We start from the raw sequence: 23,052 nt of genomic DNA on the forward strand, positions 1-23,052 counted from the left end.
TTTTGACCTTGTCGGTATTTTGACCATGTCGGGATTTTAAATGTCGGGATTTTGACCATGTCGGGATTTTGACTTTCTGTCAATTGCTGTCGGTATTATGACCGTCGGGATTTTGACCGTCGGGATTTCATACCGAATCCGATCTACTCACTCAGGAGTCTGGGAACTATAACAGCGCCTCTCTCTCATATGGATGGCCAATTCACATACTCAGAGGCACTGACTGCAAGTGCCTCATCCTGATGCCACATTTATATATGGGGGCAGATGTGCAGCAGGTCTGCTCTGTAAATGATCCTACATAATGGTTGGAGAACGCTTTCGGGTAACGAAACGCCTCATGTTCTTATTGGCAAATATTGCAGATGGCTAAACTTGGTCTTTGGTGTGTTCTTTGGTGGATCTCTCTCAATAAATGTAACAAGGGAAGTTTCGGCCAAGCTCATTGAGTTAAAGAAGAATAAAGACATAATAACACCCTATAAAACTCAAACCAGTAAATGTACAATGTGTAAATAAATAAATTTGTCTTCCAAGGCAAATTAAAGTATTTAAAGGACTGTCCTGAGGTCTTCCAATAAAATACAGGCGTGATTCATTTTATACCATAATGAGTAATAAGACATTTTTATTTCCTATTTTTAGGAATATTCAGAGTGGCCTCCTGGGGTAAGAAAGTATTTGTGTGTCTTACATGCTGTAGAATTCTTGCAAGAAATACATAAGTGTTTTGAACAGAGAGTTAGATGAGTATTGGTCACAACCGCGTATAACTAAGGACTACATTTACTAAAGGTTCTAAAAATGAGAGAGGTGATGTTGCTTAAAGCAGGGGTGGCTAGACTTTTGTGAACCGGGATCTACTTTTTGTACAATTATGTACCGGAGATTTACTGGTGTCTCCATCTAGCCAAATATTCCCCTCCTAGTGTCACATGCCCCTTACACATTATGCTACATGGAATGAGCTAAACTTCACTTTTGACACACAGCACGAGCCAAAATTCACATTATGCCACACAGCACGAGCCAAAATTCACATTATGCCACACAGCACGAGCCAAAATTCACATTATGCCACACAGCACGAGCCAAAATTCACATTATGCCACACAGCACGAGCCAAAATTCACATTATGCCACATGGTACAAGCCAAAATTCACATTATGCTACATGGTATGAAAATGGTACCAAAATACACATTATGCCACACAGTACTGTTATGGTTTTGGGTGTTACCCACAGCTGTGACCGCTGTTTAGGATGGCCACAACGGATCCTACACTGCCTCTGTTTAGCTGTCCTGATGGGTTTCCAGTACCTGCGGATGCTAACGCTTTGCCTTTAATAGCCACATTTGAAGGGGCGAATTTGGTCTGCCCCAACTCTGGTACCACCAGGTCTTAAGATGGGACAAGGTACTGGAACCCCTCTGGAACAGTCAAAAGGAGAAACTGACCCCTTTGGGATGAACGCCGAATAAGGGCACCAAACCAGCAGTGTACTCTGAACCGCCCACAGTACCCGCATGAAACGGTGGACAAGAAATATAACAAGATAATCTGGAATCTGACAACCAGGATATAATTATTAAACACCTGGGCCCCACAGTGGAGCACTTACGGTTTACCAGAACCAGAATGAGGCATACGGCAGAAGTCCACAAACAAAGAAAAATATCCAGCCTGAAGCAGACGGTCTCTGCACACAAGACAGGCAGAACACAGCCAGGGGGACCTGAATGAAGCAGACAGAAGGGCAGGTGCATTTGGAAACAGGAACTAACAGTAGGGCAGGACTACCACAAAGGTAGAACTGAGACTGGTAACTGGACATAGGCAGCTAGCAAGCATCTGAGAACTGAAGCTATCACTGGCGTCAGTATCAGCATCTGCAGTCCCTATAACATGAGCAAGCACCAATCAGCACTGCTGGAGATGCACCAGCCTCCTGTAGCACAGATTACCTCCAGGTGAGCTGCCAGACCAGATAATGAGCTCAATCAGGCAACACCCTTGTATGCAAAACAGAATAGAGCTGCAATAGCACAGACTCACCACCGGAGGCCACCAGCGAGTCCCATACCAGAAACAGAACTTTGGAAGCTCACAGAAACTGACAAGAATGACACACGGTACCACCAAAGAGTCAGAGCAACTTGAAGAAGCTTGATTTTGTCCTTCACAATGAACAGGAACATCTTTGGGCAATCAAACAGCCCTCCAGTACAGGTTTGTAAAATCTAACCATTCAGAGGTTACTTACTGCACATTGCCATGTCACTATGAAAGTTGATCCCACATCTGAAGAGAATGGGGGAAATTCACTAAGATATGTATTCTACTTCACATTTGATGTTGATATGGGCCACCAATTAGATCCTGTCTACTATCTTCTCTAGAGGGTGCTAAATAAATAAGTGAGTGACATGTAGTGAGCATTTTGGCAAGGTAATGAAGGGTGGTACGGAGCATGCAGGTCTGTCGGTGTAGTTTTATCGTTGTGCTCTAAACGGTACACTTACCGTTTATTGTTCTGACCGTCACTGTATTCTGTCCACCGCCGCCACCGCTCAGCTGTGTCGCAAGACGCTGACTGCCTAACAAGCTCCTCATACTTTGCAGTACGCGGGTGCGCAGTCACGTCACCCGTGCACATGCGCAATGCATTATTGGGACCGCTGAAGCCAGAAGAGGCTTCAGAAGGTGGACAGGGCTTAATACTTAAGGAAATGATTGCAATATACCGGAGAAAAGGTCCGTGACCAACGATCAACATTCTGTCCAACTCTGGCCTAAAGCAACCAATCAAATTCTATCATTTTCTAGAAAGTAATAGAAAAATAATAGACAGAATCTGATTGGTTGCTGTGGGCAACATCACCTCTTTTCATTTTTCAGAAGCTTTAGTAAATGTATCTCTAAATCTGTTACTGTAGTGTTTAAAATGAAAGGTTGTATTTCAGATTGTCCTGGTGATAATAGAACATAATGGCCCCAATTCTGATTTGGGAATTAAAGAAAAATAGTGCAATTACTATCGGGCAAACCATGCTGCAATGCCAGGGGAGCAAAAACATGTTTTTGCATGCAGGGTAAATACCGTCTGCTTCTGCATGTAGCCCACACAGGCTGGAGAGCTTTATTTTTGGGTTTGGGCACTCCACTTTCAAATCAAAGTCTATCTGCAACTTTGAAATCTGCCCCACCCAGGGTCAATTTACCCAATTTCAGATTTAAAAAAAAAAAAATCAATTTGAAATCTGTCTGCTAAAAGGCCCGTTTACTAACAGACAACGGGCATAATTCAGCTTCAGTTGCAGTTTGAGTCGGGGGTGTGGCCACTTCTATTGCATCATAGTGAAACCTTTGAAATGTTGTTTTGAGTAGAAGCTGTTTGGGTTCAAATAAATAGTGGTCGGTGCCTGGGATGTGCTGTTACAACAGAATTAGAATGCCAACGTTGGCACCCAAAATTGCCTCTGATTTGCCCCCCAAATCACAAGGGGGTCATTCAGACCTGATCGATCAGGTCCGATTTCGCTGCCCTGGTCGTTGGTTGTGGTTTTCACATACATGAATCCGCAGGAGGGGGGGCGATGTGTGTTTGGCAGGGCAGCGTTTCCCTAAATTCGGAATATGCGCTGCCAAGCGAATGGGTCCGAATCAGGCCCATGGTTATGTTTGCAGCACCACAGGGGTATCTACAAAAATCTCAGGGCTACCCTAGGTGTATATTATGCATGCACTAGACAGTGGGCGTTGCCCACAAGTGGCTCCACCCCTTTTCTCCTGCAGATGAAGTGATCCATCTGATGCTAAATCAAGTCGCTCTGCGTCCCAGGCATCATTCATCGCTCATTCATCTCATGCATTATACTCGCATACTCCTTTTATTTACCTGCTATTGTTATAAGTAGCATTGTGATGATAACGATGATGTTATTGGCTGTTTATTTCATTTTGTACTATGTACAGGACCCTGCAGTGGGATACTGATCCATCCGTTTTGCAGCTCCATTCAGAGTCTGAGCTTGGGTACGTTCCAGCTGTTACGGTAGAGTTTTTAGGTGACATTACTGCATATCAGCCGCTTAGTAATGTGTTCCCCTAACTCACAATCAAGTCTTTCCTTAACATGGACTTGAAGGGCAGGGTGATTTAATAAGTATTGGAAAACATTAGAACCTGCCTATGTGACTTATCAGTTGTTTTTTAAACCGCCCCCCCCCCCTTTTCATAAATGAACCTTGTAGCCTTGTTTATGTATTACCACCATGTATTAATTATATGTAATTGATAATATTAGAAATTATTTTACTTCCATTATTACAGGAGGAGACTTATTAAACTTGGAGTCTCAAAGATTACCCAGGTGGATTTCGTGCCTCGAGAAGTTGTGGCGTATTCAAAGGAGACGCAGACGCCAGTGACCGCTCATCACACTGAAGGTGACATTATACTGTTATTCACTATACTGTCCTTCTGGTGGTTGTTTCCGGTATTCACTATACTGTCCTTCTGGTGGTTTTTTACGGTATTCACTATACTGTCCTTCTGGTGGTTGTTTCCGGTATTCACTATACTTTCCTTCTGGTGGTTGTTTCCGGTATTCACTATACTTTCCTGCTGGTGGTTGTTTCCGGAATTCACTATACTGTCCTTCTGGTGGTTGTTTCCGGTATTCACTATACTGTCCTTCTGGTGGTTGTTTCTGGTATTCACTATACTGTCCTTCTGGTGGTTGTTTCCGGTATTCACTATACTTTCCTTCTGGTGGTTGTTTCCGGTATTCACTATACTGTCCTGGTGGTTGTTTCCGGTATTCACTATACTTTCCTGCTAGTGGTTGTTTCCGGTATTCACTATACTGTCCTTCTGGTGGTTGTTTCCGGTATTCAATATACTGTCCTTCTGGTAGTTGTTTCCGGTATTCACTATACTTTCCTTCTGGTGGTTGTTTCCGGTATTCTCTATAGTGTTATTCTGGTGTTAGTTTTTGGCAGTGGCGTGCGGTGGGGTGAGGCACAGCCTTTCATGTTATACCAAGGTATACACTGAAGTTTTGAGGTTATAAAGTATGTAAAAATACAAAAAAATCGTATTTTTATTATTCTAATCGTTTTTATAATCAAAACTCTGGAGTACAAAGTCTATGGCAGGTGAGGCAGTGCTTCACCTGGTTACCTTTTCTGCATATCTCTTATCAAAACTCAGGGAATCTTGTGTGTATAATGCTGGCATACTGGGCGAGATTCACTAAACTGAAAATGCTGTAAAAACCCAGTTTTCGGGGTTTTTACGGCATTTCCATATGCAGCAAAGCCCCACCGCCGGGGCTTCACTGCGGGGGGTTACGCCAGTTCCTATTGGGCGTAACCCCATGGAAGCCTATGGGCTTCCCTTCGCATCCCCGCCGCCCCGCGTGCCCCCCGCCGATCAGCGTTGCACCCCCCTCACCTGTGTCCGGGCAGCCTCCTGCTTCCGAGTGCAGGGAGGAGGAAAGGAGCACCCACACAGCCGGCTGAGGGTGCAGGGAGGGAGGGGGAACCCGGTGCACATCGCCAGCCTTCGCTTTGGCGTTAATAATCGCATATGTTAATGCATATGCGATTATTAACAATGCGAATGCGATGTACAGCGGGGGTTATTAGTGAATCCCGCCCATTGTGTGCAAATCTGGCTCTGGTACTTGCCAGGGACTCCTCATTTACCTCACCGCACGTCCCTGGTTTACGGTATTCACTATACTGTCATTCTGGTGTTAGTTTACGGCAGGCATGTCCAAACTATGGCCCTCCAGCTGTTGTGAAACTACAATTCCCATCATGCCTTGCCACAGTTTTGTTATTAGGGAATGCTAAAACTATTGCAAAGCATGCTGGGATGTGTAGTTTCACAACAGCTGGAGGGCCATAGTTTGGACATGCCTGGTTTACGGTATTCACTATAGTGTAATTCTGGTGTTAGTTTACGGTATTCACTATAGTGTTATTCTAGTGTTAGTTTATGGTATTCACTATAATGTTATTGTAGTGTTAGGTTACGGTATTCACTATAGCAGTGATTTTCAACCTTTTTACCTTGCGGCACACTAAATAAGACTTTAAAATTGTCCAGGCACACCCTAAGTTCCCCACAGGGCAAAACACATTGGCCACCACAGGAAAAAAACAAACCACTGGCCCCCACAGGTAACAAAAATAAAATAGATTACAATACATTAGCTTTGCGCAGTGGCAGTATCATAGCCAATGAGGTTCATCTGAGGCATGATTATTGCTTATTGAAAACAAAAATTTAAAAAAATAAAATACCTTGGCCTTTTACATGAAAAGAAGAGACCAGTAAATAACATTTGAACTGATGGTGACCGTAAATTGGTTTGGGCATCTCTAGATGTGGGGGCACACTTGAGAACAGCTCAGGGCACACTAGTGTGCCACGGCACACTGGTTGAAAAACACTGCACTATAGTGTTATTGTAGTGTTAGTTTACGGTATTTGTGACACGCCAACGGCAGGGGTGGATGTTTTACCTTGAGTTACTGGATACTCGTGGTTCCGCACCGATTCTTCTCCTCGTCGACTGTAGGGGCCGCGCCGCCCTAAAGACTCAAGCAAGGCGTTCAGCAGGTACAACTGTTTGCGTTTTATTAAATGCAGATATAACATTCAAGTTTAGCGTATACTAAGCTGGCAACGGTTCGGTAACAACTTAGTTTGTTAATCACACTTCACAGCCGCCTAGCGGGTTAATACTCTACTAATGTTGATAGACTCTAGAAACCAGTACATACATTCACAGGGTGGTCACCGTTACAGGCAATAAACAAATTTGAACCTACCGCATAACATTCTACCAAACACATTTAATGTAATATGGAGGAAATATCCGAAAAGGGTTTCTGATGAGAAGGGTAATTCAGCAATGAAAGTCAAAGGAACGTCAAGTCACAGTAGTAGTTACTATTTACCACAAGGTGGCAGTGTATCCAAAGCTGACAGCGTAATGCAGGACTCGTGAAGTTTTCCTGCTTGTCAGCTGAATGTTCAATTTAACTGCCCTCTGTACTCACTTCCATGGGGCGGCAGGCAGACGGTGAAGGGGGTAAAGGGGGTCCTTCAGGGGGTCCCTGAGGCTCCAGCCACAAATCAAGTTAGTGAGGGATTTTGAGGGTGTGCTTCCAATATTTAACCAGCGCGACGTTGGTGGCAGGGAGTGGAGCTTGGGGAACAAGCCTGGGGCCCTGGTAATGAAAAGTACCTGTATCCTGGACCAAGGTGCAGGCTCCTGCCCGTCTCGGCTGGTCCTCCGGCCGTCTGTCAGGCTGTTGCTGGCTTCCTCTTCTGTGCAGGGGCGCTCTAGTGTGGGCGCTGCTATTGCAGCGTTGCCACACTCAGATGCACCGCTCCTGCCCTGGGCTGCTTTTACGTGGAGAGGGTCTCTGCACTGGCTCCTGTCACCGCTTCCCCGAGGCTCTGGTGCTGTCCTGAGCTGTCCTGAGCGCGGCGGCGTCTCTTCCCGTCGCGCTGCTGCACCCACGTGGTCCCCGTCCTCTCCACGCTGTCTAACTGCTGCTGCAACGCTTCCTCGCTGCTGCTGCGGTGTCTGGCCGGTCTTCCAGCTCCGTCCAAAACGCTTCTCCTCTCCTCCGCGCCACGCTGTTTCTGCCCTCTCACCTCTCGCCCCGCCTCTCTGCCTTCTTGCCATTGGTTCCCCCGCTCTGTCCATCAACCGGGGTTCTGTTTCGCGCCCTCCGCTGCCTCCAGGATTAACCCCTTAGGTCCTGGAAGCGGGGTTTTCGCGAGTGCTGTGGTTGCCTAGCAACCTAGCGTGCATCGTCCCTGCTGGGGTGCCACATATCCACCCACTTTAAGGATGCTCGTCCTCGGGCATCGAACTGGTTAAGACAAATGTTCCCTAAAAAGCAATATATACATATACAGTACACAACCGTTAAGCAAGGCATTATGAGCGGCAGACCTACACCCTGTACCGCAGAGGCAACACGCCTCTCGTGCTCCTAACTGAACGCCTCGCTCCAGTCCCCGGGGGCGCGATCCCAACGAGCTCCGGAGCAGGTTCATTGGTCCTCAGATTGGAAGGCGGAGGTACATCCGGAGTGAATGGCATGGACCATCCCACCCTCAGCATCAGCTCCATCGGGTCTTGGGGCCATCTTGCGACCGGATAGTCGTTGTTCAGGCTTCCTTCGCTGCTTGACTTGAAAGGGACGGGGGTTTGAGTCGGATACGGTTCGGTCCGGTTGCGATGGGTCCGCTGTGAGTGGGCACCCTCCCACCTCGCATCCAATTTACTCTTGGAACGATTGCTTCTTTTGAACAACGGGGTACCAGCTGGTATGCGGTCAGCGTGGGTCTTCTGGCCACAGTGGATCTTCTGGTGGTCTCTACTTCGCGCCAGCTTTTGGTTACCCAAAGCTCTGGTGGTAGCCAATCTGGGTTGACGTTCTTGTACCCGGGGTGGTACTGGACTGGTGAACGTTGGTGTCTCCATCGGTTCGCTGCTATCTTCCACCTTTCCCTCCGGGTGTAGAGCGTCGGGGTTAGTGCGGTTGCGCCCACTTCGGCACCGGTGAAGACGCCTGCGGCCACGGCGCCTGTCAGGATCAAACCGGCTTCCGTTCACGGGTACCCCACCTGGGCCCGTCACATCTATCGCTCTGGCGCCCTTTTCTCCTTCCACCACATCGAATTCCAGCATCTCGCCATCTTCGACACTGTGCAGGAACCTCTGCGGGTGGTTTCTCCTTATGGCCGTCCGATGGACGAAGACATCATCTTTCGTGTCACTCCGTTCAATGAAGCCATATCCTCTTCGGACATTAAACCATTTGACAGTTCCTTGTGCCCTCGTGGCTGACACCTTCTTCACCACCTGGCTCCTCTGGACGCAGATGATGTGCTGCAGTGTTACCTCCTCAGCCTGATCCGGGTTAACCTGTTCCTGCTTTAGCGTCGCCATAAGCTCTTCCGGGCAATGTCTTAGGATGTTCATGCCCAGGATGATGGGGGCAACCTTTCCTTCCCCGCAGGTGATCACCAAAAACCCCTGTTTGGGTAAATGCGTTCGTCCGATCTTCAGGTCGGCTTCCCAGTCCCCGTTGCAGGTGACCTCTCGGCCGTTGGCAGCAACCACTTTCACCTGCGTGGGGGGCGGTCTAAATGGTACTTCTGTCCCCCAATGTTTTTGAAGAGTGGGTAATTGTATCATCGATACTTGCGACCCGGTGTCGATCATGGCTACTGTTTCTATCCCGTCGATCCACACCTTGGTCCTCGGGCATTGTCCTACATATCGGGCCCACCAATCCTCCGGGTCTTGGTCTACTCCCGGTGTTCTCCCCGAGGTTCGGGCCCTGGCCTCGGGGTGTTGAAGTTTAAAGGCTCCGGACGGTAGCAATTTCGCTCCACGTGCCCCGGTTCCTGGCATAGTCTGCAGATGGGGCGCCCTTGCACATCAAATTGGTCAGTGCTCCGGCGGCTGTTTCCGCTGGGGGTGTCCCACCGGTTGTCCGCTTCCCTGCGGCTTTCAGTCCACCGCCCGGGTTCTCTCTCATTGTACGTTGGTGTTCTGGGTCTCTGGCGCATTTCCCTCTGTATGTCGGCCATGCCAACTGTGAGGTTCTCGATTTGTTTTTGTAACATCTTGAACTGGTCATCTGGCAGGTTCTGTGCTGCCTGTATGACCGTGTCTCTGTCCTTCTTTGCCCCTTCTGGGCTTGTAGGGGAGGTTCTCCGTGGGTACTGCTGTTCACGGAATTCCAACAGTTCGGGGTATTCCTCTTCCTCTTCTTCTTGCGTCCCGACTACCCCAAGAGCAGCGTCCTTGAAGTCGGCGAAGGTTACGCCCGCCATCTGTCTTCGCAACAACCTCAGTTGCGCCCGTATGTTCTCTTGCCTGGCCCCTTCAATCAGCTGGACTATTAGTGTCTCGTCCACATTCCTCATTTCCTCCGGGTCGACGGCTTGTATTGCCTTACTTAATTCTATTAGACTGAGAGCATAATCCCGCAACGTCTCGCCTGCTCGTTGCTTCCTTCCGTATAACTTCAATTTTAGTTCTGGGAGACTTCGCGTCTCGAAGGTGGTGGATAGCTTCTTCAGTATCTGTGCTACTGTCATTCTGTGTTCAGGTGCCCATGATCTGACCTCCCGGAGAGCAGATCCCGTTAGTTGTCCTATCAGAATCTGAACCTTCTGTTGTTCTTGTAGGGTGTACAATAAGCTTGTTGACTCCATCCCCCTCCTGAATTCCTTGAATGTGGTTCCCGGCGCCTTCCTTTTGTCTCCACTGTAGCTGGGTAACCATGATGCTCCGAAGTAATACGGAAGTGTGATTGGGGTGGTTGGTGCAGCAGCGGCTTGTCCTTGCTGTTCACCTCCGGGCGCTGGTATCCCTCCGCCTTGTGCTGGCGCAGCTGGTTGCGCCGGTGCTTGTACCGCCGGTTGTGCGGCTTGTTGCTCCATCTTCCTTGCTTGACTGTTCTCTCAGCCGACTCGTATCCTGTTCGGTCTGACGCCAAGTGTGACACGCCAACGGCAGGGGTGGATGTTTTACCTTGAGTTACTGGATACTCGTGGTTCCGCACCGATTCTTCTCCTCGTCGACTGTAGGGGCCGCGCCGCCCTAAAGACTCAAGCAAGGCGTTCAGCAGGTACAACTGTTTGCGTTTTATTAAATGCAGATATAACATTCAAGTTTAGCGTATACTAAGCTGGCAACGGTTCGGTAACAACTTAGTTTGTTAATCACACTTCACAGCCGCCTAGCGGGTTAATACTCTACTAATGTTGATAGACTCTAGAAACCAGTACATACATTCACAGGGTGGTCACCGTTACAGGCAATAAACAAATTTGAACCTACCGCATAACATTCTACCAAACACATTTAATGTAATATGGAGGAAATATCCGAAAAGGGTTTCTGATGAGAAGGGTAATTCAGCAATGAAAGTCAAAGGAACGTCAAGTCACAGTAGTAGTTACTATTTACCACAAGGTGGCAGTGTATCCAAAGCTGACAGCGTAATGCAGGACTCGTGAGTTTTCCTGCTTGTCAGCTGAATGTTCAATTTAACTGCCCTCTGTACTCACTTCCATGGGGCGGCAGGCAGACGGTGAAGGGGGTAAAGGGGGTCCTTCAGGGGGTCCCTGAGGCTCCAGCCACAAATCAAGTTAGTGAGGGATTTTGAGGGTGTGCTTCCAATATTTAACCAGCGCGACGTTGGTGGCAGGGAGTGGAGCTTGGGGAACAAGCCTGGGGCCCTGGTAATGAAAAGTACCTGTATCCTGGACCAAGGTGCAGGCTCCTGCCCGTCTCGGCTGGTCCTCCGGCCGTCTGTCAGGCTGTTGCTGGCTTCCTCTTCTGTGCAGGGGCGCTCTAGTGTGGGCGCTGCTATTGCAGCGTTGCCACACTCAGATGCACCGCTCCTGCCCTGGGCTGCTTTTACGTGGAGAGGGTCTCTGCACTGGCTCCTGTCACCGCTTCCCCGAGGCTCTGGTGCTGTCCTGAGCTGTCCTGAGCGCGGCGGCGTCTCTTCCCGTCGCGCTGCTGCACCCACGTGGTCCCCGTCCTCTCCACGCTGTCTAACTGCTGCTGCGGCGCTTCCTCGCTGCTGCTGCGGTGTCTGGCCGGTCTTCCAGCTCCGTCCAAAACGCTTCTCCTCTCCTCCGCGCCACGCTGTTTCTGCCCTCTCACCTCTCGCCCCGCCTCTCTGCCTTCTTGCCATTGGTTCCCCCGCTCTGTCCATCAACCGGGGTTCTGTTTCGCGCCCTCCGCTGCCTCCAGGATTAACCCCTTAGGTCCTGGAAGCGGGGTTTTCGCGAGTGCTGTGGTTGCCTAGCAACCTAGCGTGCATCGTCCCTGCTGGGGTGCCACATATTCTCTATACTGTCATTGTGGTGTTTGTTTCAGGTATTCACTATAGTGTTATTATGGTGTTTGTTTCCGCTATTCACTATAACAGTGGTTCCCAAGCTGTGTGCTGTGCCACCCTGGGGAGGTGCCTTGGGGTACTTGTAGGGGTGATTGTTGGTAATTAAAAAATTACATGGTTTAAAAAACAGAGCTTGTAGCTGCAAATCCTAAAATAAGTGGCCAAACTGAAGCAAGCCTTGTCCCTCACCACATAATCATGCCTAAGAATGACATAGATACACAACTGATTTAATATCATATTTTTTTCTAAATTTTTCAAAAACTTTTGGCTTAACGGTGCCGTGATCTGATACTCTAGGGTGCCATGATCCAAAAAAGTTTTGGAACCATTTCATTGTAGTGTTATTCTGGTGGGTTTTTTTCGGTATCCACTATAGTGTTATTCTGTAAATTGATCGGGTATTCACTTTACTGTCATTCTGGTGCTATTCTGTTCGTTTAAGCTATTCTCTATACTGTTGTTCTGATGTTTGTTTCGGGTATTCACTAGTATATTGTAATTTCAGGTATTCCCTATACTGCCATTCTGGTGTTTGTTTCAGGTATTTATTATAGTGTTATTCTGATGTTCGTTGGAGAGGAAATGGAGAAAGACATGGGGAGGGAATGGAGAAACACGTGGTGAGGAAATGGAGAAACACGTGGGGAGCAAATGGAGAAATACCTGGGGAGGGAATGGAGACACATGTGGGGAGGGAATGTAGAAACACGTAGGGAGGAAATGGAGAAAGATGTGGGGAGGGAATGGAGAAACACGTGGGTGGGGGATTGGAGAAACACCTGGGGAGGGAATGGAGAAAGACTTGAGAAGGGAATGGAGAAACACGTGGGTGGGGAAATGGAGAAACACCTGGGGAGGGAATGGAGAAACATGTGGGGAGGGAATGTAGAAACACCTGTGGAGGGAATAGTGAAACAGGTGGGGAGGGAATGGAGAAATACGTGGGGAGGGAATGGAGAAAGATGTGGGGAGGGAATGGGGGAAGTCGTGAGTGGGGGAATGGAGAAACACATGGGGAGGGAATGGAGAAACACCTGGGGAGGGAATGGAGAAACATGTGGGGAGGGAATGTAGAAACACCTGTGGAGGGAATGTAGAAACACCTGTGGAGGGAATAGTGAAACAGGTGGGGAGGGAATGGAGAAATACGTGGGGAGGGAATGGAGAAAGATGTGGGGAGGGAATGGAGGAAGTCGTGGGTGGGGGAATGGAGAAACACGTGGGGAGGGAATGGAGAAACACCTGGGGAGGGAATGGAGAAACACATGGGGAGGGAATGGAGAAAGATGTGGGGAGGGAATGGAGAAACACCTGGGGAAGGAATGGAGAAATGACGAGGGAAGGGAATGAAGGAAGTCACGGATGTAGGAATGGAAAATCACACGGGGAGGGAATGTAGAAACACATGGGAGGGAATAGAGAAAGAACTGCGGGAGGAATGCAGGAAGTCGCGGGTGTGAGAATGTAAAACACATGGGGAAGGGAATGTGAAACACCTGGGGAGGGAATGGAGAAAGACATGGGGAGGGAATGGATAAACACATGGGGAGTGGTTGGAGAAACACCTGGGGAGAGAATGGAGAAAGACATGGGGAGGGAATGGAGAAACACGTGGGGAGGGAATGAAGAAAGACGTGGGGAGGGAATGGATAGACACCTGTGGAGGGAATGGAGAAAAGACGTGGGGAGGGAATGGATAAACACCTGTGGAGGGAATGGAGAAATGACGTGGGGTGGGAATGGAGAATCACTGGGATATTTGTGCACCATGTAACATTTTACCTGACACATAGTTAAGCCGATAATTATATATTAAGTACAACAATAGTGGAAATATACAACCTAGGTCTTTTACAATATCTCATGGATTGACATGAAAGGAAAGAAAAAATCTCATATGGTGAAGTACAGTCATTTTAATCCATGTAAGACACTGAGACACAAATAAAAACGGATAAAACATATAAGTAATGGTCTAAAAGTGCACTGTGCTGTAAAAAGTGCAGAGATGAACCACAAGTAGAAGCATACAATGGTTTAACAACAATATGATTCTCCCAGTCTTGGGCTGAAATAAATCTGTTCCAGCCGATATATGAATACTGACAGTCAGTCGGATAATAAAGTGCACTGTGCTTGATAAAGTGCAAGAATATAATCCGTTGAAAACATCAATGGCTGAGAGTCATCATACCCTACAATTGCTGGTAAGATATCTCCTGGCTATTGTATCAGCAGATAGGTGTGGGTGTTCTCTCCACTGGCGCTACAGGTGTGGAACGTTCGTCCCTGTGTTTGCTACCGGAGGCCTTCTGGTTAAATCTACGGACATATCCATGCTCAGAACATCAGGGCCGCCGACAGGGGGGTGCTGTGGGTACAGCTGTCCCGGGCCCCGGCCTCTGAAAGGGCCCGGGCAGCTCATTTTGCCCACAGCAGCCCCCCACTGCCTCTGCTGTGCTGCCTGCTTCTTCAATGCAGGATGCCGACGCCCATTAAAAATGCTGCACTGGCTTTTGAGCCAATCAGCGCTTGTGTACCATTAGCCAATCAGATCGGTTGCCGGTACATGAGCTCTGATTGGCTCACCAGCCATTGCTGCATTTCAATTGGCCACCGGTGTTCTGCATTGAAGAAACCTGTGCTTCGGGACCTGCATGAGTCGGGCGGAAAGTGAAGGGAGGAAGGGGGGGGGGGGGGAAGTCAATTAATAACTTATATATATATATATATATATATATATATATATTTTTTAGAACTAATGTACAAGTAAATAAAGTCAGTATACAAAGAATGTTAAGTGTAATTATAGGTAACATAGTAGGGATATTTATTGTTCCCAATTGATTAATGATTTCCCATCAGCCACCACTTTTCAGTGATAATTGCCCTTGGTGAAATAAGATAACCAGTGACAGAACTTGTGGGTGCTGAGCCCAGGTGCAAACATATAATTTAGCCCCACCACCTCCACCCCCAACCCAAGTTCACAATATGCAACATGGCAGAGGGTGACAGGGGGAGGCAGAGTTTTACAGGGAGAGGTAGGGGGACGCAGAGTGTCACAGGGAAAAACAGTGGGTAACATGAAGAGGGTGGCAGCGGTAGCAGTGGGCCCCTTAGTCCTCAAGGGCTGCCTCTGTTGCACCAATGTAAGTTCCACCTCTGGCATACTTCCCTACTTTTGAAAACTAGTTTTGGGTGGATGGTAGAAATTGGTAGTAGAATTTTGCACAGTGCCCCATTGAGGGGGCGTGTCATGTCTAGTTTCATATATGGAGAGATCGTGAACGTGGCACCTAGAAGCGTGGTGTGTACTGCTACCTCCAGAAAGGAATCTTTAAAATTACTTATATCCAGTGGTGTAGCTAGGTGCCATGGCGCCCGGAGCAAGGGCATGTTTTGCGCCCCCTCCCCCCAATTTGTAGTAAGTGAGGCTCCTGCGCAGTGAAAATGGGGCGTGGCCTAACATTACACCACACGCCGTAATGTCCATTACACGTTATACCAAACACTGTAATGCCCATTACACATTATGCCACACACTTTAATGCCCATTATATATAATACCACACGGTGATGCCCATTACATATAATACCACATACTCGAATGCCACACACCGTAATGCTTATTACATATTATACCACACACCATCATGCCCATTACACATTATGCCACACACTGTAATGCCTATTATATATTATGCCACACAAATGCGGCTTACCTAAATGCATGTTGCCAGGGGTTTCATGCTCGTTGCCATGGGAAATTCATGCTCATTGCCATTGGGGATCACATGTGTAATACCCCCATAGTAGATACTCCTTTTACAGACTTGTGGGGGTATCACTGTTGTAATAACTCCATTATGGTTGTGGTTAAGTTACCCCCATTTCCCCCTTGGCAGCAGCAGGGCAGACATGTATACACTCATATTCACCTAATTACAATCGGGCCAGCAGAAGAAGGGGAGCCCACCCCCTATGTTTGCCGAGCTCTTTTATTAAACTAACAGCGGGGCAGGGAGGATAAAGAGAGGAGCCCAGTCCCTATAATGTGTCCTGAATTTGCAGAGTGGTGCAGCAGAAGGGCTTGTGGAGTCTTACCCTCTGACCGTCTGAGGTCAGGTGGGGGGCACTGGGGGCGATCACCCAGTCACGTGGCATACATGCATGTGGCAATGTAGCTCATCCATACAGACTAGTATAAGTGAAGCCACGCGGCCGAGTTAGTGGGCAGGAAATGCTGGGACTTGTGGTTCTGCACATTTGGCGGCACAAGGGGAACCATCAGAGGGCAGAATGAGGGAGACCCCCACGTGAGCCATCCCGCCCGGCAGCCCGGCTACCTACCACACACATAACCCCTCCAGTTCCCGGGCCCCGCTCTCACCCCAGGACAGCTCCGGGTTGCTGTTCTCGTCGCTGCTCAGCTTCTGCCTCTTAGCCGGCATCTCGTTTACCACCGCACTGCCGGAAGCCTCAGACATCTTCCTCTCACCGTGACGTCGGTGGTTTCACTTTCTTCACTGGCTGGCGGTGCAGGGAAGTACAGGGCTGGCGGTGCCCTGAATGTCACCCGGGCCCCAGCACAGTGGTAAATGGTTAGCAGGCGGGAGAGCAGGCAGGGCTGGCGGCGCCCTGCTTGTCACCCGACACAGTGGTGAGCGGGGAGGCGGGAGCGGCTGGGGGAGAAAGCAGGGCTGGCGGTGCAGGGCTGGGAGGCGATGCAGGCACGGCTCCGGCGCCATTTGATCTTCCTGCGCCCGGAGCTGGTGCTCCGCCAGAGCCACCCTCGCTACGCCTCTGCTTATATACAAATGTAGATGAGCCCCAAAGTAGTTAGTAAGAGATACTATACTTGGTAAAGTGCTGGGAAATGGTGCTGATGATTCAATGTAAATGTATCTATCTCTCATTCCTTTTATCCCCAATAATGTAACAGTGTAATGTGGGCTAGGTGACATGAGGGAGATTGCTAGACTAATGAGGGAGAGAGGGGGATTGCTAATATTTCAGGGAGTCTCCTGCAGAATGCAGGAGGGGGAGGTAACTATGATGTAACTATGATGAAACAGTGTAATGTGGGCTAGGTGACATGAGGGAGATTGCTAGACTAATGAGGGAGAGAGGGAGATTGCTAATATTTCAGGGAGTCTCCTGCAGAATGCAGGAGGGGAGGTAACTACGATGTAACTATGATATAACAGTGTAATGTGGGCTAGGTGACATGAGGGAGACTGCTAGACTAATGAGGGAGAGAGGGAGGTTGCTGCTATTTCATTCTGGTGGAATCGATGCAATAAAGAATACAGTATCTATCCTTAAGTATCAATACCTATTTCCCTTAAAGGGCCCCTTACACTTGTGAGATTTTGTAAGATTTCATCCAATTTGAGTCAATTTATCTGACAAGATCTGATGTGCCGTCTGACAAAATCTTATGTGCCTGATGTGTAGGACACAATCCACAATCCTGTGCCATTGGGTATAACCAAGAGATTGGAAGAGATTGGAAGAGATTGAACCTCCTGCACATAGGATAAATCTCGAGTCAATCAGGTTCAATTTGTTGAGACAATAAGTTGACAAGTGTAAGGGGGCCTATAGATTGTAAGCTTGCGAGCAGGGCCCTCCTACATTTTTGACTGTCTGTAAATACCCTGTTTGTTGTATCACTGTCTCCTTTGTAAAGCGCAACGGAATATCCTGCGCTATATAAGAAACTGTTAATAAATAAATAATAAATAAATATTTCAGGGAGTCTTCTGCAGAATGCAGGAGGGGAGGCAACTATGTTAAAGGCGACCTTTGTTATTAATATTTGTTACATAAATCAAAGAATTTTCTTGTAGGATTATCATTGGGGGCAGTACGGATGGTGTAATGGTTAGCAATACTACCTCACAGCACTGAGGTCATGGGATTGATTCCCACCATGGCTCTAACTGTGCAGAGTTTGTATATTCTCCCCGTACTTGTGTGGGTTTCCTCCGGGTACTCCGGTTTCCTCCCACAATCCAAAAATATACTGGTAGGCTAATTGGCTCCAAACAAAATTAACCCTAGAATGTCTGTGTGTGCGTGTATATGTGGTAGGGAATATAGATTGTAAGCTCCACAGGGGCAGGGACTGATGTGAATGTTCAAATATTCTCTGTACAGCGCTGCGGAATATGTGTGCGCTATATAAGAAACTATTAATGAATACAATAATAAATGTAGGATCATACTGCATTAAATTGCCATTTTACACATCTCCCTATAGATGGCAGCAGAGATCTTAGTAAAACAAACTCTCCTCTGTATTACTACAGGAATTGTGATGATGAAATGTAGATTCCAGACTTCAGAATCTGATTCCATCTTAACATCTTGTAAAATGCACAAGTGATATATTTGTGTCTGTTTTCTTCTATGACTGATTATTTCCATCAGTCTGTTGGTATTGATTGCTCTGTAACAGACCGAAATTGCGCTATTTTGAAACACATTCATACCTCCCAACTGTCACGATTACAGCGGGACAGTCCCGATTTTTGGGTCCTGTCCCGCTGTCCCACCCGCGGCAGGCATTGTCCCGCTGCGGGGGGTGGCAGTTGGGAGACCCCTCAATCTAGTAGAATAGACGCTGTGCGCATGCTAATTAGCATAAGCCGCAACCTCATTTGCATACGCCCGCCCCCTTTTCGGGCGCTCGCGGCGCGAGTGTCCCTATTTGATCAGGACTAAAGTTGGGAGGTATGCATTTTAGGTACACATTGCACCAATGCTGGGAAACCAAGGAGGTGATTCTGAAAGGCTCTGTAAACAGTGGAAATCACTGACCTGTCAAATGGCTGCCCCCCCCCCCCCCACGGTACAATGCGAGGGAATGTATTCGCTAACACACACGCTTGGCGACCATCCAATGATTTCTCCTGCGCTCGACGTTCTGTGAAGTCAGCCGGCCGCCCCACCAGGCATCAGCCCGTCTGCGTTCCCATAGGTGAGCCCAGTTTCCAAACCCGTCAACCCCCGTCCCTCCCTCCCCGCAACGTATGACCCGGCGAGTATGTATCTTGCCAAAGCCATTTGTTGCCGGGGTCTGCAACCCCCCCCCCCCCCCATCGGAACGGGGTCAAATTCATCCTGTTCCGAATTGTAAAGAATTAGGCCCCTATATATTAGATAGACCACTGAAGGTCGACAGGGCTTAGGACGGCACATAAAATAGGTCGACAGGGACACATACCAGTGTCGCGCATCCCCTCGCTGCTCCCACCATGCTTCGGGCATTGTTCTATTCTCCCGCTATGCCCTAGTGGATGGTAGGTTTATGAAATGCCGCCGGTTTGTGAAGGAAAAAAAACCCCGAACTACTCACGCCGACCTTTTGCTTCATAGTGTTGACCTAGCGACCATGGCCCTTATTCTGATCGCATTGCTCGGACCCGAATTCGGCCAGTGTACCGATGTTGTGCGTATGTGCAGAACCATTTCTCGCAGGGGCCGAGCGAACTCAGTGAGAATTCTGGTTGCTGAGTGCCCGCTCCTGGCCTTTCCGAGCAGGGGGTGGAGAGGGGCATTGCGGCCTGATCAGGGTCATTACCATATGCCCATGCCCTGCGATTCATGGGCGTTTCCATGAAAACATAGGGCGTGCGTATGGAAATGAGGTCATGACGTGCGTGCGGAGCGCAGACAGCTGTCTTAACCTGCGTGCGGGGCGCGGACAGCTTTTCTTCGTTCATTTGTACGAGTGGTCTAGACCACTTGTGCATGGGTGAGCGCTTTCTACATCATTCGATGGTCGACGACACCCCGGGACACTCAGCTGTGTTTTTTTTTTTTTTAGGAAGCGCTTTCAAAAAACACCTGCCCTGTGGGGAGCGCTCCCTACAAAAACCAAAAACAAAAAAACCCACCTCTGAAGGGGTTAAAGCAATGGTTCCCAAACTGTGTGCCTAGGCACCCTGGGGTGCCTCGGGACACTTAAAAGGATGCCTCGGGTTGGTGGTCCAGGATCACAAAACCAAAGCTGGTGGCTGACAATTATAAAATATGTCTACGATTAGAACCACACCACATAACAGAACCCTACGGTAATAGTTAAGCAAACTTACAGATGGAGCGTGTCCCATCTTTGGCCGGCGCTCGAGACTGGGACGCGCGTGCGTCTCACACACACGTGCGTCCTAGTTTCCTGTCGGCGGGGGGACGGGAACCCTGTCTGTCTCCGCTTCAGGTAGATGGACAGGGTTAGGGGGGGGGGTGCGACAAGGCGGCGGGGACCTGGTGCGACCATCGGCGAGGCGGCGGGGACCCGGGGGGAGCCCCGTTGTAAGGGGACGCGCGTGCATCTCGTGCGCGCGCGTCCCCTCTGGCGGCTGGCGGGGGATGGCGGCTGGCGAATCTTCCGACATCCCATCCAGGACGGGAGGGAGACCCGTTTTTCAGGCGTCTCCCGGCCATACCGGGAGGGTGGGCAACCCTGAGTCACATTTTGTTGATTTATTTTGTCTCTTTGCAGGGTAACTACTGGCTGATTTATTTTTACACTGCAGTTTGAACTGCATACCCCACCCAAATCTAACTCTCTCTGCACACATTACATCTGCCCCCCCCCCCCCCGCAGTGCAGCATGGTTTTGTCCATTAAAGAATGATTTTGCAATCCTTGCTGAATCCCCCCCCCCCCCCCTTTATCTCTTTAGGGAAATTAACTGGATGAGAAAAAATGAAACGTAAAACCTCAGTGATACCAATAAATGTCAGCACAGCGAAGCGATCTGCACAGGAGGCAATATGAGTTTCGAGCGCAGCATTATATTTAAGCTCATAAGCAGCCACGTCAGTCTGGCGAGAAAGCAGGGTTAGCAGAGAGAGCCAAACCAGAGGTTCTGCGGGATCCGGCATAAGTATAACGCTGACACAACACAAAGTGATTTCATTCACTAGATAAATATCAGTTTCAGCCCTCAGTGATATTCCCCAGTAATTGTGTGCCGTCCACTGGTTTGGGCAGAGGTCCTGCTGGCAGAGTTACAAGCTCGATTCAACCGCCTCTCTCTGTGCGCAGCCAAATCCAGGCCTGCGTGTTGGAGCCTGAAATGTCATTAAGTAAAGCAGCAGTGAAGAGGGCATATATTTATTCTAGTATGCAATGGGACTTGTCTGCCACGTTAACAATGTTACAGCTGTAATTATAAGCAGCGAACCACAGATGGGGAATCTGCACCAATGGTTTAGGCAGCGTTCCATCGCTCCAAGAACCACCTCGCGGATTAGGTTAGAAGTTGAAAGGGTCAGCGTGATTCCATTCCTAATTAAGGGTGACTTTTTATTTCCATTACCGTTGTTTGAGTCGCTACTTCAACCCTTCGAGTGCCGGGGGAATTTGTCAAAATAGGTGTGAAAATTGCCGAGCAAACATTTTTTTATTTATCATAAAGTCCTGTAATGTTTACCTGATATAGGAAATATCGTCTTCTTTTTTTTTTTTACACAACATTTTTTAATTTGAATTTATATAACAAATGTGAGCGATGCTGGCATTTATAGCGGATATTTCGCATACCGCTCACAGACATGTTGGGCACTCAAAGGGTTAATAAACGACCGCACGAGAGCAGAAAAGGATGGGCATTTGGTATTAAAAGGAGGTTATGTATTTCAAATTAAACTTATGAGTGGATATCCCTTTTATATACAAAATAAATAAAAAAATTTTATTATTATAATAATTCCAGTCAACCGTACCTTTTACGTTTAAGGGGCCAGGAACATGTGACTTCTGGGAACAGGCCTAGAACTAGTGTTCGGCAAGATTGGCAAACTATCTTGGCACTGGTGTCACTGCCCAAGGCGTAGCCAGAGACAGTGGCGTAACTACTGTAAGGCAGCCCCAGCTGCCGCTTGGTTAGCAAGCCACAGTGGGGTCTATGTGGGCGCCAGCACCCGCTGGACGCACTGACATGCTGCTGCCTGCCACTGCCCACTGGCTGAGCACTGGAGGCTAGTCAGCCGCAGTGCGGGTGCGGCCATAGCAGAGACAACAAATCCCCCCCACTGATTCAATTGACTGTTCACAGAACCGGCTATTGGCTACTGTGTACAGGATGGGTGGGCGGATGGGGGTGCTGGGGCGGCCTGGGATGCATCGGAGCCAAGGGAATCAGCAGTGTCTGCTGGTCTCTCATCCTCTCTCCTGCTTCAGCTTTTCTGTTATGCGTGTGACATCATCACGTAACACGCTGGGGAAACACCCTGGAGCGGAGCCCATTTTAAATGGGCCCCTGTCCCAATGCTTCTAGAGAGACACCCCTCCACAGCATAGCATAGCACTAGTTTATTTTATGGCCCATAGTAGTGCCTCCTAGTTCACATGATGTCACATTGCAGAGCTGACAGTACCCAGAATGCAGCACAGTACCGACAATTCATATAACAGGGGCAACTCAATTGTTTTTGCATGCAATTCAGGTTTTTTTTTACTGCGCTGATCGCACCCAAATACAGTAGATGGTGTTTAGCTGCAGACAGTCCATGTCCAAAGTCCCATTTGGGCACTTAAACTATGCACACATTTTTTTCTCGCAAGAAGAACAGGCTGCGAGCAGAAATGTCACCCCCATGGGTGTCTAAGCGGAGGAACTGTTGAATTGCTCCATTTTGCACCCCCTAGTGCTAGCCACAGGGCAAAACATTTATGTCCCCTGTTCATATTATACCACATTGCAGAGCCGCTAGTTCATATTATATCACATTGCAGAGCCGCTAGTTCATATTATGCCACATTGCAGAGCCGCTCTGGGCCCCAAAGCAGCTGCACTCTCTGCACCAATGGCAGCTGTGACCTTGGCCACTATTGTTGGTGTCACCCATTGCACCAAATACACCACATTAACTTATTTTAAATGACTCCTCTCTGTGAGAAGCATAGAGAGGAGACCCTTCTGCAGACTTTGGGGGGAGGGGCGGAGCACTCAGGTCCTTAGGCCCCCCTCAACACTGTAAAATACCACAATTCGTGGGTCTGTGGCTAGGGGGCGGTGCTAAACTGTCACGATCCACGCCATGTAGCTACGCTCCTTCTGTACAGT

At 48.5% G+C, this 23,052-nt stretch overlaps 1 protein-coding gene and 1 pseudogene across 5 annotated transcripts in view; both read left to right on the forward strand.

Moving 5' to 3' along the window:
• The window catches only part of DYNC1I1 (dynein cytoplasmic 1 intermediate chain 1), a 261,497-nt gene that overhangs the window by 29,925 nt on the left and 208,520 nt on the right, over nucleotides 1-23,052 (forward strand). For 3 of the 5 annotated variants that reach the window (XM_083189469.1, XM_083189465.1, XM_083189466.1), the window contains exons 6-8: nucleotides 646-669; nucleotides 3,979-4,038; nucleotides 4,336-4,451. In XM_083189469.1, the coding sequence (XP_083045595.1) occupies nucleotides 646-669; nucleotides 3,979-4,038; nucleotides 4,336-4,451 (200 nt within the window). The remainder of the gene's footprint in view (nucleotides 1-645; nucleotides 670-3,978; nucleotides 4,039-4,335; nucleotides 4,452-23,052) is intronic. The other 2 variants (XM_083189467.1, XM_083189468.1) reach the window with 1 other exon arrangement.
• On the forward strand, nucleotides 6,226-6,394 carry LOC146005894 (U4 spliceosomal RNA; annotated as a pseudogene).

This window comes from Crinia signifera, chromosome 5 (genome assembly GCF_055691185.1).
Source record: "Crinia signifera chromosome 5, ASM5569118v1, whole genome shotgun sequence".
Classification (NCBI taxonomy): Eukaryota; Metazoa; Chordata; class Amphibia; order Anura; family Myobatrachidae; genus Crinia; species Crinia signifera.